At 38.6% G+C, this 18139-nt stretch overlaps 1 protein-coding gene across 5 annotated transcripts in view; it reads left to right on the forward strand.

The window, feature by feature from the left end:
* The window catches only part of LOC112053903 (dystrophin, isoforms A/C/F/G/H), a 702364-nt gene that overhangs the window by 53850 nt on the left and 630375 nt on the right, over positions 1–18139 (forward strand). For all 5 annotated transcript variants that reach the window (XM_052888348.1, XM_052888349.1, XM_052888347.1 and 2 more), the window contains 8 exons: positions 627–878; positions 1516–1731; positions 2164–2640; positions 3423–3569; positions 4388–4554; positions 5447–5588; positions 6435–6595; positions 7260–7407. In XM_052888348.1, coding sequence (XP_052744308.1) covers positions 627–878; positions 1516–1731; positions 2164–2640; positions 3423–3569; positions 4388–4554; positions 5447–5588; positions 6435–6595; positions 7260–7407 — 1710 coding nt within the window. The remainder of the gene's footprint in view (positions 1–626; positions 879–1515; positions 1732–2163; positions 2641–3422; positions 3570–4387; positions 4555–5446; positions 5589–6434; positions 6596–7259; positions 7408–18139) is intronic.

An 18139-nucleotide genomic window follows, 5' to 3' on the forward strand; every position in this document is an offset into this window, starting at 1 on the left:
CTTTTAATAATAACCGCTGTGTTTTTTTTATTTATTCTCGAGCGGGACATATTAGGAAGGTTAAAGTGAGCGTGCTTCATTACAAATTAATGTTTTTTATGCCAAGCAGCAGTTACTTAAGAAATAAATGAAAAATTTACCCAAGTTACTATTTATGATACTTTGAATAACATAAGACATAATATTGTTCAAAATGCGGTAGTAAAGGCGAAATCTGTTACTATAATATATATACCGCATTTTCTTCCGCATTGCTGTGTTCCAGTAAAGGGTGATTGACGGTGAAATTACAGGCACGTAAGGCCATCTGTGCCTCAGGTAGACGAAGTAAGCCAAAACATTGTTGTGTGTCGCTCTGTCAAAGACTACGGTTAGTCACTAAATTCTAGGTTGGCCTTAGTTTTGGTCCGTCAACTGTTGAGGTATTAAGATGTAGCACTACTCCTTTTATTATACTAGCGGACCCCTCGCAGTATCACCCTCGTCGTTCCGGTAGGAATGTAGGGATAAAATTAGTCTATATTAGCTAAGGCATTCCGTTGGTGAAAGAATTATTGAAATCGGTTCTTTAAAAAAAAAATTTTTTTTTTAAACTTTAGTTAATTCTAAAATTCACACACTTGTAGGTGCGTCTCTCAGCAGCGGAGTTTGATGTAAAAGAACCGTTGTCAACGTCGATGCCAATTAAAGACGACAAAGCTAAAAAGCAAGTGCAAGTAGTGGCCATGTCGCCCAAACCAACGCAAGATGAGGAGGTTTCTCCGTCGCCAAAGAGTAAATCCTCTTCTAGTCCGCTGCTAGGCCTAAAATCACAGATACCCATTAAAGATAAGAAACCCGTGAATGAAAAATATCAACGCACCGATGACTATTCTCAGGTATGTGTTTTAGCTATTTAATGCATTTATTTATACTTATCACGATAAAGATAAGTTTACAACAATATTCGTCCCGAGAATCCTTAATACGTTTCCCAAAAAAAACGCATAATCAACAGCAATATTTGATTGACTTTATTAAAATTTGGACAATTAGCCATTTAACCAGGAAATAGCCTTTTTCTATGAAGTAAGTAATCTTATCCTCGTCGCCACTGTTATTTCTCTAATATTTATATGGATAAAAATGAAACACTGTATACGTGATTAGTCTATAATCTGGACTGCCACATAACGGCGCGGGCGCAGCCGCGTCTAGCCGATTAAAATACTACCCACATAATAACAGTATTCTATTTTTTATCACTTTGTTATTATTTGGAAACTTATTAACTAAAACAAAAATTCTATATTCAACTCGTCATTGAGAGCTTTTTCATTTTAGTGACGGTACACGAAGTTTTTAAATACCAAGCAAACATTAGACACGAATCGTCAGTATCTTGCGTTTGAGTTTGATGATTCTTGTGATTTTAAGTTAAATCTCTATTATGGAAACATGATGAACAAAAAAACTGCTAGACATCTCGATCTTCATGTTCATGATTTTTTGATTCTAAGTAACGGTTCTCACCAGGGAACTAAATCCGATATCACCATGGATGACGACATGAGCGAGACCTCAGAAGTCATCGAGTCAACGTCGGAGCTACGCAAACGATTCCCAACTGCGTGTGACGATGAGTTGGAACGGTTCGAAGCGGCGGCTGAACGCATGGCGCGGCGGATGCATGTCATGTTGTTAACAGTTGGTGGAGTAGCCAGTGAAAGAGATCCTGCTAAGAGGCTAGAGGTTAGTAGTATTTTTGGCTAATCTTAGGCTCTAGTGGTAACCAGACACTTTGTGAAGTTTGTCATCTTATGCTCCTTCCATCTAATCAAGGTAGCCAATTATAGAGGTAAGATTGTGGTGGCTTTAAATATTTGCAGGTTTCAATGGTCTTATGTCTGGCTATCGTAGCTCTAGTTCTGTTATGTTTGGCATTAGGACAGTTCTAAGACGCGTAAATAATTTTGGGTATGATGTTCTATTTACATTCCCATACATTACTTTGATTGCACATAGAATTTATGTGAACTATAAGCTTTAAATCTTATCTGTGTGCTTTTATTGAAGGACGATTGACTTGAGTATAAGCTTTTTGGGTTATTTAAGTCTTTATGCTTCAGTTATATGTAGCTACACAAGTGTTGCCTTTCTTGATCATGATTTATTCCCGTCTAGATCCTGAAGAACCAGCTAGGGTCTGTGGCTCCAGACGCAGCAGCGTTGATATCCCGCGGAGACAGTCTGGTCTACACAAAGCACAAAGACAACCCACAATTGGCGGAATATCTCCAGACACATTTCCAGGACAAACTGCGTAACAAATGGACCATGGTTATGTCTGAAATTGAGACCAAAAGAAACGCTGCCCTAAAAGCAGAGGACGATGTCAAAGAATTAACCCAACTTATAGAGAGTTTACAAAAATGGGGGGCATCCACAGATTTCGAAGCGAAAATGAAACAGGGCGGTGATATAAAAGCTGAACTTTTGGATCGGGAAAATGATTTGGAAAGAATACAAGATTTGTGCCGTGAGTTACGGGTTCAGAGAGTAACTTTTCCGGAGAAAGCAGCTACTGAGGTGGCGATGATGGTTGGCAAGATAAGGGACGCTTATGAGGCGACATCGCCAAAGAAGGATAAGAAGAAGTTGGTAAGTTTTCTTCTCAATTTTACTCTTCTAACTAAAATATAGTGCAGTTTGTAATACTGTCTTTTAAATCTTAAGTTCGATTGCCAGCTTAGGTTAATTTAAAATTTATTATTATTTAAATTTTCGGCTCAGCTCTATTAAAAATGGGATTGTTTTCAAAGTCAGGATGTAATTGTAAATTCATTTTAAAATCCCTATTTTCGAGCTGCAGAGACTCCGAGACTTCTGTCTCGTCTCTGCATAATCGAATTAAAACTATAGGGATTTGCAGAGGAACCAGTCGTCGAAGTATTTATAAGAGTTGCAAAGGTCGTGTTCTTAGTTCGAAGACTCGATGAATGTTAGGGTTCCAAGGTGGAGGAATAGCGACTCTGGGCCGGAAAGCGAAGTATTGGTCGACCATGACATCAAGCGGGTAACAGGAATTCGCTGGATGCATTCGGTTCGGTAGACCATTGTGTATGGCAGTCCGGAGGCCTATGTCCAGCAGTGGACGTTCATCGATTGATCATGATGATGATGACTCGAGCGACTTGTGGGTGCGTGTGGATACGTGCGTGTATATGTAATTGTAGATGTTTAAATTGCTTCGTACGACTTCTAGGGATGTCAATGACATAGAGATGGAAATCGACCCGATGTCTGGAAGTGTGACTCCTGCGCACACTCGCCGAAATATATTTTGTAAAATACCGAACGACTAGAAACCTTCTGACGGTGGCCAAGGTTTTGAAGTGTGTTGTGTGTGTATTAAGGTTATTGAACATCATGTTTGCACTCAGGACACGTCGGACACGCGAAGCGGCGAGTTCGTGACTCGCACGAACCGCGCGCGCGAAGCTATCACCACCATCATGTCAGCGCTGCGGTCGCCGCCGCTCGCTGGGAAGGACTACGACGAGTTCCCGTTACAAGAGGACGCTCTAGCGGTATGCTACTTGGCTTAGTGTTATCATAAGCGCAGCTAGGATACAATGGGGGGGGGGGCTCCAACTATACTTCAATTGAGTAAGTTTCACACATAAGCAGTTAAGGATGGAAGGATTTTAGGGGGGGGTGGGGGATCAGTACTTATGTCACCCCCTGCTCGTACCTCGCTACGCCCAAGAGTATTATATTAATTTTGCGCCGTGATTTTGCTTACGTAAATACCGTTACTGATGAAATTCATTATGGAAGTAATGATCTTCTTTACGGTTCCGTGGTAAACAAAATACTTTTATAGTTTAGCTATATCCGGCTTAGCGCAGATACTATTTTTGACAGCTGTTATTTAAAAATTCAAAATTCAATAATTCATTTATTTCAATTAGGCTTACTTTACAAGCACTTTTGAAACGTCAAGTTATGTCATAATTTAATTTAATTATGGTAAATAAAGTCGAATACTTAAAATTAAAGTTACGAGGGTTCCAAACGCGCCTTGGTCTGAGAAAAGCCTACAACAAACTCAGCCAAGGTTTATTTTTTTTGTTCATTGTAAGTCAGTGCAATAAACCCACTATATTTAACCCTTAGTAGGCCGTTAAAATAAACAAGCTTATAATGTTGAAATACAATAATTGTATAAGCAAGCATGACGACATATATCGTATAAAGTTGTTTAAAGTCTTGATGATTTACAACTGCGGAACCCTACACTGCAGGTGGCCCAACACGTCCTTGGCCGGTTTGAATAACTTATGTACTTATGTAAATAAATAAATACTTCTTTCGTCAGAAGTAAACTTTTTGTTTTGTTGAACAGAGAATAAAGTCCTCAATGGAAGACGTCCAATCTCAAGTGGAAGAGATAGAGAGCTCTTACTCGTGGGCCGTGCGCAAGTCTGGTGCGGAGCAAGTGCGGCGCGTGCGGGATAAGTTGCGTGCTGAGTGGAGCACGCTGTTGGACGCATACCGAGATCGACATGAAAGGTATATTCTTTTTTCTAAAACATGCTTGTGTTATCGCTGTGTTGCAACGACTTGCGGTACGGACGACTTCAGTGTGCTCGTGGCGTTCGAGACGTCCACATCTCTTGTTGTGTAATTCTTTACGGGTTACTTGAATAAAAAGGGGAAAAAGGGGAGTGTTTTTTAACAGTCAAAAGTACCTTTAACCCTACACACAACGTTTACAAGTGCGTGACTTGACTCAAGGTCATTCTCGATTTGTTAATTACAATTTGATTTGTTTTCCTGACAAATGTTGTGAATCATAACTTTCGCTCGACATTGGTATTCTTATTTTTGTAATCCACTTCTCCTAAAACATGATAATAGTAGAGCAATCTTTGCAGCGTTATCTTGGGTCGCTGAAATAAACCTTTATACTGCAGAAATATGGATACAACTACGTAAACTCCTTAGATTTGGTTGAGTGTTGTTTATGTTAACATAATTACTCAGGATCGCTCAAAAACGCTTTACACTAAATACTGCAGACGTATGACGTCACAGCTACGTAAAATCGTCACAACTACGTAAAAGCATTGTTAATATTAGCAGAAACACTCAATGAGTGATAGAATAACAATAAGAGTAAAAACTTCAGATTTCTTTTATAAAAGATCCACGTACAAATTCGTGTATCCTTATGGGTAGTTTTAAAAAGAAATAATTAGAGACACTGCATCAATAAATACCATCTAATGATTTACTATTAAGTCTCGGAGTTTCTCTGCGTAATCGAATTAGAAATAAGGAGGTTAGTTAAAAGACTCGTTAAGCTGAAGTTGCAACGGTTGGGTGCTTGGTTCGAAGAGTCGATAAACGTTGGGGTCACAACGTGCGTGAAAAATAAGCTGAAAATCAAATTCTGATGTAGATGGTCCCGTTGTCAAACTTCATGGGCAGCACTATACGCGGCTTTGGAAAAAGGCGGTGAGGCGTTGGACGCTCTCGAAAGGGACTTAGACTCCGCGGCAGAGAATGTCACTTCGCAGCAGTTGGAGGAGTTGGAGAAACAGGTATGTATTAATATCATCATCATTAATATTATAAAGCTTAAGAGTTTGTTTGTTTGTTTGATTGAATGCGCTAATCTCAGGAACTACTGGTCCGATTTGAAAAAGGTCGAGTGAAGGTTCGGTTACACTCTCCGACGGTTCATGAATATCATCTTGATTGGATCTATCTTCTTGTAAGCAAACCTGCTGCGAGCGGCCGCTCACTCTGCCTAAGGGCCCCGTAGGGGTTCGATACTAGTCGGCCAGACTCCGACGTTGCATCATGTGAGTTTTATAATCAACTAGCGAACGCTTGCGACTTCATCCGCGTGAAACTCGATGTAAATTTTCAACTACCCCTACCATACCTCCCCTACCCTAACTTTACCCTTAAATTTAAACACATTAAAAAAATAGTGAAATCAGCCCAGCCGTTCACACGTGATGGCGTGAAAGAAAGAAAGAAGAAGAAAGAAAAGAAAAGATCTTTATTTTTAAGTAATGCCACATATCACATAAAATCTAAATTATAACATATTATGGCTTAACTGTCCACTCAAACAGTGGAGCACTAAAGAATGCGTGACTAAGGGATATAATTATGGATTCATTTATATATATGTATATAGATTAATATCAATTAAATATTACATTTCCTTCTCTCGTGAACAACCCTCCACCTCCCATGGCCTTTTCAAACTCTCGGTAATTTGGGCCGAATCGAGGGAAGGCGAACCCGATATTTGCTCTTTGCGTGTTCCCGGGACGCCTTCTTGACTTCGCCTTATTTCTTCCTACAAGTTATTTTCTCTTTTCGCTCCTTGCCCCTGATACTCACTCTCCCCCTTCTGGGGCTCTCGTGAACAGGTTCGCGCGCGTCAACGCGAGGCGAACGAGATCACCGCAATGGGTCGCGCGGTGGTGCGTTCTTGTGGAGGCGCGCTCGCCAACGCCATCCGCGAGCAGCTCGACGCGCACCACCTGCGGGCGCGACACGCGGCGCTCGCGCTCAACAAACTGCGGGACAAGTGAGTCAATGAACTACGAGACTAGTGAGTTTTGAGCGACATTCAACCAATGACCGGTAACATAGACCTTTGTCAAAACTTTTCTGCAGAAGCGTTTTTTCGACTGCGGCGAAGGATTCATCTTATATTCATCATCTTCGTCATTTATTTCACCATTAACAGGTTTTTTTTCTGGATCAAGGTTTAAATGCCTATATTTTCTAAAAGAGGGGGTATTATGCGTCCGCGAGTAGCTCGATGCGCACCATTTGTGAGCGCGACACTCGGCGCTCGCTCTCAACAAACTGCGGGACAAGTGAATCAATGAACTAAGAGATTAATTTTCAGCGACATTAAACCAGTGACCGGTGACATATCGATTCTTGCGAAGATGTCTTATCTTCATCGTTATACTTCATCGGTAACAGCTTTTTGTCCTGAATCAAGGGTTAAAAAAAGGGTTCTTTGTTTTAGAAAAGATAGGGAATCTTTTCTAAAACAGAGGGTATTATGCGCTTACGAGTAGCTCGATGTGCACCGTTTGCGAGCGTGACATCCAAACGACAAAAAAATGTTTTCCTTATACTAACAGCCCTAAAGATTTCAGCTGAAGCTGCAGCAGCTGAAGGTCACGATGATGATGATCGCATGAGCATTGAGTTATAATATAAACTTTTCTTAACAGGGCTTCTGAATCTGAAAAGAGATCAAGCAGCGAGAAGGGTGTGAGCGCTGCTGAGACAGCTCTGCACAGCGTGCGAGAGCTGCTGCTCACCACCAGCGCCAACCCCTCCGACCACACCAGCCTGGCCATCAGGTTGAGCCTCGTCAAGGTGAGTCAGTCAGTCTGAGTCAGAGTGAGGCATTGTTGGTGTTGGATGGATAAGTAAGGATCTTAGAGCCCCCGCTCATTGGCAACTTTTAGTTGGCCGACCAAGTTGCCGAGTATACTAACAGGTATAGCGATATATGACAGCCCACACATTAACAGCAACTAAATCGCCGCAACTAATAAATTGGACGCCGATCGCATCAGAGTAGTAGGTATGCAGGTTTCCTCACGATGTTTTCCTTCACCGTACTTCCTACTATACTACTAATATTATCAACGCCAAAGTTTGTATGGATGTTTGGATATTTGTTACTCTTTAACGCCACAAGTGTTTTACTCATTTGACTGAAATAAAATGAAGATGGTAATAGTCTGGATCAACAACTACTCTTTGCCTCGAAAAAATCCATGGTTGCCTTCAAAAAAGCAATGGATATGATGGTATGAGTGTTTGTTGCACTTAACCCTCATCATTGCTTTTCACCAGGCATGATTGTAGTCAAGCGCAACTCTATTGAGATTTCAAAAAAAACAATAGTCTTAAAAACATGAACGAAAGACTTAAATAAACCAAAACCGCCGATTTCGTTTATTTTATGAGACGAAAGAACGACATATGACAGCCTATTCAGTGGTATGCGCAGTGGACTTACAAGACGGAGAAACGATTTACCATACCATGTCAGCGGCATATGTGAGATTGTACTGTTTGCTGATGATACATCCTTAATTTTTAAGTCCGACAGAAATAAAGATAACTCTGACGACGTAAACCGTGCCATATCGCATGTGTCGCATTGGTTCACTGCAAATAATCTACTTTTGAATGCTAAGAAAACAAAATGTATTGAGTTTTCATTGCCAAATGTTATAAAACTAGATAAGTCTATAATGATCGATGGTGAAACACTAGAAATGGAGAGTTCCACAGTTTTCCTGGGAGTGACCTTGGATTGTAAACTTCAGTGGGGTGCTCATATAGAAAAACTGTCTGGTAAACTTAGCTCAGCGGCATTTGCCGTGAGAAAAATAAGACAGTTTACTGATGTCGATACAGCTAGGCTTGTTTATTTTGCGTACTTTCACAGCGTAATGTCTTACGGTATTTTATTGTGGGGCAAGGCTGCCGATATACAATCTATATTTGTACTTCAAAAAAGAGCAATTCGAGCAATATATCAATTAAAATCACGCGAGTCCCTTCGTCAAAAGTTTAAAGAAATAGGTATACTAACAGTAGCCTGTCAATATATATATAACTGTATAATATATGTAAGACAAAATATTAATTTGTACAAACGAAAAGGAGATCTAAACCCACGTCTTACTAGACACGGGCATAAGTTAGTTATTTCTGCATATCGTCTCCAAAGAGTAAAAAAATCTTTTGTAGGTTTGGGTGTACTCTTCTATAATAAGATCCCCAAGACTGTGATGGACCTGCCAATGCATAGCTTTAAGCAATGTGTTAAAAAACATTTACTTAGTCGAGGGTACTACAACATTGATGAGTTCCTTAATGATAAAAATGCTTGGAGGCCGTTGGATCAGCTTCCACCTTCACACAGGAAGTAAAACTATAACAAATGTAAACAGTAATTGTTATCAATTGTAAATTATAATACTGTATGACTTTTTCAAAAGAGCAACTGTTGAGTTTCTTGCCGGTATCTTCTCAGCAGGACCTGCCTTCCGAACCGGTGGTAGAATCTTTACAAATAGTCAACTGACGTGTCAAAAGTGCTTGTAAACTGAGCCTACTTGAAATAAATGATTTTTGATTTTGATTTTGATTTTGATTTTGGAGGTCCTGGGTTCGAACCCCGTCTGGACCGATTGAGGTTTTCTTAATTGGTCCAGGTCTGGCTGGTGGGAGGCTTTGGCCGAGGCTAGTTTCCACCCTACCGACAAAGACGTACCGCCAAGCGACTTAGCGTTCCGGTATGACGTCGTGTAGAAACCGAAAGGGGTGTGGATTTCATCCTCCTCCTAACAAGTTAGCCCGAATCCATCTTAGATTGCAACATTATTTACCATCAGGTGAGATTGTAGTCAAGGGCTAACTTGTAAAATATATAAAAAAAAGAGACTAGTGACAGAATCGAAAATATAGCTCTCCTTCATAGTAATAGGACGAATAAGAAAACTTTGCTTATGCCATCCCTTTCATTGCGATGCGACAAATGAGAGAGTCATGTCACAGACACACAGTCACAGACAAAATTATTTCCTTATTTCTTGGCTCGCATCTTCAAAAAATCAAAAGAAGCTATGCTCAATGTCAAGGAAGTGATTTTTGTTTTGAAGTAATTACCCTTAACAACAATACGACAACTTCCAAGTTTTTTAAGCGTTAGTAAAGTATGATTTCTTATATTAGTTTTCTTTTGACAAACACCTTAAACCTCAGACCAATTATAGAAGGACCTGTAACGCACTCATAGTCACATACAAAATTGTCTGTCATTTTCTGAGGAAAACGAGCTTAGATTTTGTATATATCTTATACTAAACTTAAAGTTTTTGTCCGTTTGTTACACCATTCAACTACACAAAAAGGTATTTTTACGGAGCTCTTTAACACGATTACAACTATTTAACATCGATTCCATAGAGACAGCTTTTATAATCGCGTTAGATCGTCGATCATATCAGAAAAGTAACACTTATCGAGGCAAGTCCCATACAAATAGTTGGTCTGAGTCTTAAACTTATAGGTACATGTATTGGTACATAAGATTAGCCGACACCGCAATCAATAGACAGACAGACGACAGACATACGCTAATGAATGCTGCACACAAATTCGAGTGGTCGACGAAACTGGCAAATAACGAGCAAAAGCCCAAAACAGAAACACGGGACGGGCTTACCCCGAGCGAAACGGACCGGATCAAGATACGACATCTAGCCGTGGTGCTAAAACTGAAAACCGGCCAAGTGCGAGTTGGACACACGCGAGTAGGGTTCCGTACCATTAAATATCAATAAAAACGACAAAAAATTACCTTTGTTTTATGGGAGCCCCCTTAAATATTTTGAAGTGATAACTTCTTATGGAAGGGCACAGATTAATCTATACTTCTATATATCAATACTAATAATATATAAAGCTGAAGAGTTTGTTTGTTTGTTTGTTTGTTTATTTGTTTGTTTGTTTGTTTATTTGTTTGTTTGATTGATTGGTCCGATTTGAAAAAATTCTTTCAGTGTTAGATAGCCCATTTATCGAGGAAGGCTATAGGCTATATTATGTTATCCCCGTTTTCCTACGGGAACGGGAACCATGCGGGTTTAAAACGCGCGGCGTCTACTAGTTTTCAAGAAAAATGGCGTCTTATGTTTTTAAATATTTTAAAAACTGTTCTCAAAAACTAAAGAAATAAGATGGAGTATTTTTTTATTGGTAATTATTGAATATTATATTAATTTACGTAATAGTTAATATACTATATAAAAAATAGCGAACTTCGGACTGATTTTACGACCACAGACTATTTTAAAAGTTTCTATATTGTTGGTGTCAAAAAGTTCTTCACCTCTCCGACTATAGAGGATTGTTAATTAAATTTAATAATTAATTGGATTCAATTAATTAAAGCAATATCACTTCTTTTGAGCGTTCCGAGAAGCACCGTTTTTTTATTATTTGTTGTCACAGCAACAAGAGGTATTTTGTTCTGTGATATATTCTGTGAAAATTGCAATTGTCTCAGTTTATGAAATACAGAAATACAGACGGACGGACGAACAGACAGCGGACTCTCAGTAATAGAGTCCCATTTTACCCTTTGGGTACAGAACCATAATAAAAACAAAGCCTGTATCAACACGCTGGCAACTTTAAACTTTATTGACTTTGTAATACGAACTAAATAGCTGTAAACTTTGTTCAAATATTTGTTACAAACAATCTACTTTGTGCTAACGTAAAATGAACTTTAAGATGGAAAGGTTTAAGCTGTTTTTACATTGTGAGAAAGGTTTGTGTACACTTGGCTTTGAGCCAGAGTCGTGGGGTAAGCCAAAACTGTGACAGTATAGGTTTCGGATTTAGTGGATATTGGTACTCTTGACATCTTAAAATGTGCAATAATTCTTGTAGAAAAATATACACTGTTTTTTTTTTGATGTACGATTTTTGTATACTTAAGGGCCAGCGCAAATTAAGCAAGGCACATTTGTGAGAAATAAAACCAGATTAAGTTTTAATTTAGGGTAACATTAAGCTTTTTAAATCTATATCTATAATATTTAAAAATACATCCCTTGGTCACGCCAACACGCGGGAACGGATTTACTATATTTAAAAAGGGGTAGGGGGTAGGGTAGGGTAGGAGTAGGGTACCCCTTTTAAGTACCCCTACCCTACAGGAGTAGAGTAGGGGTTTTATATAATCTATACTATTATTATAAAGCTGAAGAGTTTGTTTGTTTTTTTGGTTGAACCCGCTAATCTCAGGAACTACTGGTCCGATTTGCAAAATTATTTCAGTGTTAGATAGCCCATTTATCGAGGAAGGCTAAATATTCCCCTGTATTCGTAAAGGAACGGGAACCACGCAGGTGAAACCGCGCGGCATCAGCTAGTGTAAAATATATGCTATTGCCTGAATATGAATAAATAAACAAAATAAAAACTAGTATTGGGTAACGAAGAACGAGTTTTATTTATATAAATTGATTTTACACAGCAATTAATAAAAAAAATTCAACCGACTTCCAACTCAAAAATAACCTAAACTAAAAAGCAAAAAAAAACATCTTACCTATGTGCTACCTTCTAAACAGTTTGAAGGCGGTGCCAATCCAGTGTTTTAATTAAAGCCGTTTCTGAAAGAACTACAGAAATTACGTAATTTAAACGGCTGGAATTGAAACATCACTGGCTTGGCACCGCCTTCAAACTGATCAGAAGGTAGCACATAGGTAAGATGTTTTTTTTTGCTTTTTAGTTTAGGTTATTTTTGAGTTGGAAGTCGGTTGAATTTTTTTTATTAAAATTTTTATTTTTTCATTTTTAGTGTTAGCACACCTACTGAATGTGAACAAAAATTAATGAGCAATTAGTTGAAACGTTATTTTCTTATGATAAGTATCTAAGTCCTACAATCCCAATTTTAAAAATACTACCTTAACTCAAATACAAAGTTTCACTCCCCCTTTATCCACACGTAATATGAATATTCAGAAAAACGTGAAAGGTGACTGTCCTCCGTCTTCATCACCAGACCCCCTATGCAGTCACAATCCATATGGGTGGAAAGTTCTCATCAATATAAAATTTATCAAGTCCAAACACAAGGTAGCTACTGTGAACCGTCGAGGAGTTCCATTAACTCTCCTTCATCTCCATCACCAGACCCCTAATACAGTCACAATCTATCCAGGTGGAAAGTTCTCATCAATATAAAATTATCAAGTCAAAACACAAGGTAGCTACTGTGAACCGTCGAGGAGTTCCCTTAACTCTCCTTCATCTCCATCACCAGACCCCTAATACAGTCACAATCTATCCAGGTGGAAAGTTCTCATCAATACAAAATTATCAAGTCAAAACACAAGGTAGCTACTGTGAACCGTCGAGGAGTTCCCTTAACTATCCTTTGTCTTCATCACCAGACCCCTAAAACAGTCACAACCCATCTAGGTGGAAAGTTCTCATCAATACAAATTTATCAAGGCCAAACACAAGGTAGCTACTGTGAACCATTGAGTAGTTCTCTTAACTCTTCTTCGTCTTCATCATCAGACCCTTAATACAGTCACAACCCATCTAGGTGGAAAGTTCTCACCAATACAAATAAATCAAGCCCAAACAAAAGGTACCTGCTGTAAATCGTTGACGAGTTCCATCGTCTGTGTATCGGCTCCATCATCAGACCAACTCCAGACCTTCATAAAATTGTAGTTGTTTAAAATACCTTATGGAAACACTAACAAACGCACTAGCCGTCTTTACGATTTTCGAAAGTTCCCCTCGATTTCTCCAGGATGCCATCATCAGATCCTGACATGAAAAAAATGGGACCACCCTGGAATCAAACCCTTCAAAACAAAAAAAGAATTTTCAAAATCGGTCCACAAATGACGGAATTATCGCTGGACATACATAAAAAAAAAAAAAAAAAAACATACATACAGCCGAACGTAGAACCTCCTCCTTTTTGGAAGTCGGTTAAAAATAGAATCTATTTCTGTTGCGAATCAATTTTATTCGAACGGCAAGCATTGGGGAACTGTAACGAAAATACTGGGAAAATATGATTCGCAAACGCAATATTCGCTGGGCGGGGAGGAAGCGACAGACGCCGCCGGAAGTTGTCTCTAGCGATCGCGTCGCCGGCCGGACCTCTGCTTATTGAGAGTTTTTAAGCCTACCCCCTTTTTAAAAATGTATACCTTTTAGTGGGTAAATTTTTACTTAAATACTAGCGATCCCGGTCAAGCTTCGCTTTGGTTATCCTATTCTACTCCCACCCTACCCCTAACTACCCTTTTTTCGGAGGAGTATGGGAACGAACATTGTGACACGATAATTTTATATATTAGATGGATTTTATTCATTATTTGTTGAAAATACACAGACTAACAATATAATAATTATGCATAAGACGACTTCTGGAGTACAACATTTTCTAATGACACGAATAGGTAGTTAAAAAGTCAATAGCAATTTTTTTTTTATTCTCTACAAGTTAGTACTACACTACAATCTCACTTGATGGTAAGTGTAGATGATGCAGTCTAAGATGAAAGCGAGCTATCTTGTTAAGAGTAGGATGAAATCCACACTCCTTTCGGTTTCTACACGACATCGTACCGGAACGCTAAATCTCTTGGCGGTACATCTTTGTCGGTAGGGTGGTGACTAACCACGGCCGAAGCCTCCCACCAGCCAAAAAATTAAATTAAGTAAAACAAATCAGCAAATGTACTGAAAATAAAACTATCAAATTTTTTTTTATTTGGTAGCTGTATAAATCTAATTTTTGTTTTTCCTTCGCCGTTTCGAGACACGTATATTTCGTTTCTTAAAATGTACAAAACTGTAAAGTTGGAGGTGCATACCCCGGATTCGATCCTACGCCCTCCAAATCGAAGGCAGAGGTCATATCCACTGGGCTTCTTTCATTCCATTTTATACGACCTAGGCGTCCTATTACTTGACAAATTCAACTCGAAAGTAGCGAGTTGCGACATATAGCACGTTAAAATACTGCAAGTAAAAAAACATTTTTATCATAGCTCGTTCGCTTAATTAGAACAGATTCTCTCAAAAACGGACATAAAATATCATGAGCGTCACTCTTATTTAAGTTCGGAATATCGCAACGCAAATTTTAAACTCATTTCCAGGTTTCCAATCTAAAATCGCGGTCCCTCAGGACTCTACCACTCGACTGCGAACGAATGGGGCGTGTAATCAACGGTGAAACGTGGGAATCGCGTAGAAAAAATGTTCAAAAGGTCTTGTTCAAACATTCAATGTCTGTATTTACATTCGATATGCGTATTAATTAATCCAAGTTATAAATCATATTCTGTTTAATAAAATACACGTAACCTATTTTTCAAATGTTGCGGTAGAGAATCTAATGCATTTCAACAAGCTCATTTAAATATTTTTTTTTAATTCATTGATTTAGTAAAGCAATCAATTAGGAAGGACAATATTCTCGTGTTTTTAGCCAATGGTGAATGGTTTCTATACTTACTACGTTATCGGTAGTTAATTTGAAATCCCGCGGCTCTAACATGCAAACAAATGCAGAGAAATAGTTAAAAAATATCGTCCTATAGCGGAGTTGTCTTTCGTCTCAACGCAATGAAAGAGATAGCGATATTTGCTTTGGTTGAAAATTGTCTATTTCTGTTTTTTTTCATCATCATCATCAACTCATATTCGGCTCACTGCTGAGCATGACTCCTCTCAGAATGAGAGGTCTTAGACCAATAGCTAGCCACGCTAGCCCAATGCGGGTTTTCAGATTTCACACGTAGAGAATTAAGAAAATTTTCAGGTATGTAGGTTTTCCTCACGATGGTTTACCACCATTAAAATCAGGTGGGCTATTTGTTTGTTTCGCAATACTTACTAGAATGGTAAAATAACAATACTGCATTGTACTCCAGGCTATCGCCCTCGTCTCCTAATATATTTTTAATATGAACGCGCTGCTGCAGTTGTCACAACAAACCGTTATTTCGGGCGCGTACAGAAATAAATGTCCACTATTTTTATCGTTAAATTTACATTTTTTCCTCCTCTGTGTGCCGCATGTGTGGATTTTATATTTATATGGCTTTTCTTTTTACTGTTTTGCTTCTCAAATCGATCCGTACGTACGGCATTACTGGCTGTATGTATATGGGAATATCCAGATAAAATGTAAACTATATATGTGACGTAATGGGTAACAGCGACAGTGATTGTACCATTATTTTGTGGTAGAGGAAACACATCGAGCAGGTCTCAGAACTGGTGACCTTGATAGTAGGTTTAAGGGATCCCTTCCCTTCCGACTAGAAAACCTTCCCTGCCTGACATGTCCTCCATGCCCACACTAACAATTTATGATAAAAAAAACCACAAAACATTATTGCACAAAGCGTGACGGCGTCTACGCTGCCTAACAAACAACCCAAGTCATCAAATACCCTCTTATCCATACCAACACTGATACCTCCTCTCTTACAATAACCTAAATAATGAATGTCAATAGCACCTGTAATCGAATAACTTATAATATTATTCCAGATTAAAATCTATCTCTGTGTCAAATTTCATCCAGATCCGTTTAGCTATCTTAAAGTTGAAAAGGTGTAAAGTAACCAATTAAGGTTTGGCGGTTTTACTCGAATAAGTTCCTGTTCCCGTGGGAATACGTGAATAAATTATTATAGCTTGTGTACGCGGTGATAATGTGACTTTGTAATGGTGAAAGAATTTGTATAATCGGCCAAGTAGTTTTTGAGTTAATTAAGTTATAGGTTTAGTAGATCCAGAGATTACCCGCTACAGTCTTACAAACTTTATCTCTTTAGTATAGATTAGAGATAAAAGCTAAACAATGTAGTGTTATTTGAAAGTGAAAGGTGTGAAATGCCCTACTAACGTAACGTGCGAGTTATTTCCGAATCCATGAAAATATTCCTGTCCCATCCTCGTGTTTGTATTCCACGTACAAACAGTCGTATTCCTTTAGAACAATTCAAGGAATTATAATCCTTATTCCAATGAAAGAACATTCAAACTCCCTTGTGCTGCAATGTACAAAATAATAGATGCATTGGAATATATGTACACAGCCGGTGGTAGTCTCAAACGCGGCTTTTCAGTGAGTGTCCGCCCATACATTTCGCTTTCAGCATTTTAGTGACGGGATATTTCGAAAAGTGAAATATATTGTTCATAGTTACACCTTAGTGAATGAAGTAAAAGCTTTGTGTATATTTGACAGTGTATTCTAACCGTTTTTATAAGTTTGAGGTAAATTTTCACTTTGTTTTCTTCGTTTGTTTATATTTACACTAGTTTCGTCGAAAGTTCAGTTTCCTGAATGAAAAATGGTTCAAAGTAAATTATGAATGATTGCTCATGCCAGCCGATATAAAATTGTCATAAAGAGTTTTTTTTTCCTTCAGCAAGCCGAAAGTTTCTGTTTTTATAACCAAGAAATAGGCGTCAGCTTAATGATATTAATTCAAAATATGTAAATGATGTTGTAAATCTGAAAATATATCTTTGAAGACGAGAAATTTTCCTTATTTTAATTGCGCTTAAAATATGTATAAAAATTTGAAAGATATCGAAATTCTTCGGAACATAAATCTTATACAAATTTTTAAACATAACCTTTTTAGCTTTTATTAACCAAAACGATTTTAATATATATCCCTGAACATGAGAAATCATCATCATTATCAGCCGTTGGACGTCCACTGCTGCACATAGGTCTCTTGCATGGGTTTCCAAACAACGGTCTCGAGCCGCCAGCATCCAACGGCTCCCTGCAACCCGCTCGAAGTTGTGCGAAGATGAAAAATCTTTATTCCTTAATAACTCGTACAATATACATTTTATAGCGACCCCGCACTAGAAAGCGCAGAGTTATTCGACCCCACACCAGGTGGACTGACGACATCAAGCGAGTCGCAGGCATTTGCTAGATACAGGCGGCTCAGGATTGTGATGTTTGGAAGTCCCTACAAAAGGCCTATGTCCAGCAGATGCATGCAGATGATGATGACATAGAAATTTTACATTAAAATATATTTATATTTCTTTTGCTATACGGAACACAATGCAAAACAGTGAATTGGGAATACAAATAAAAGACCATGGCAGCAGAAAGGTTTTACCAAAATATATTTTAAACAGTTTCTTGCTATACCGACGGTACGTCGCACCAGCGGCTTGCAGTGTCGTAAAACAAATTTATGGCGCGAGCCTCGTGTTGCATTAGGCGTGGGCAAGCTATTGTTTGTACCACGGACTTGAGTTAAACTAGACACCGCTTACAGTGATTCGTGCCATAGGCTACGAATTGGTCCCCTGTCTATTCTTCTTCTGTATTTCCTGTATAAATGTACTGAACATACGAAACAAAATAGGTCGCTTTTATACTTGTAGCCCACGCATCATATCGTTAAGTAGCTGGCATAGTCGAATAAATAAATAAAAAAATACGGGGACTGCCGCGGTTAAGGTATTACACAGCATTTTTTAT

Source organism: Bicyclus anynana, chromosome 22 (genome assembly GCF_947172395.1).
Source record: "Bicyclus anynana chromosome 22, ilBicAnyn1.1, whole genome shotgun sequence".
Taxonomy (NCBI): Eukaryota; Metazoa; Arthropoda; class Insecta; order Lepidoptera; family Nymphalidae; genus Bicyclus; species Bicyclus anynana.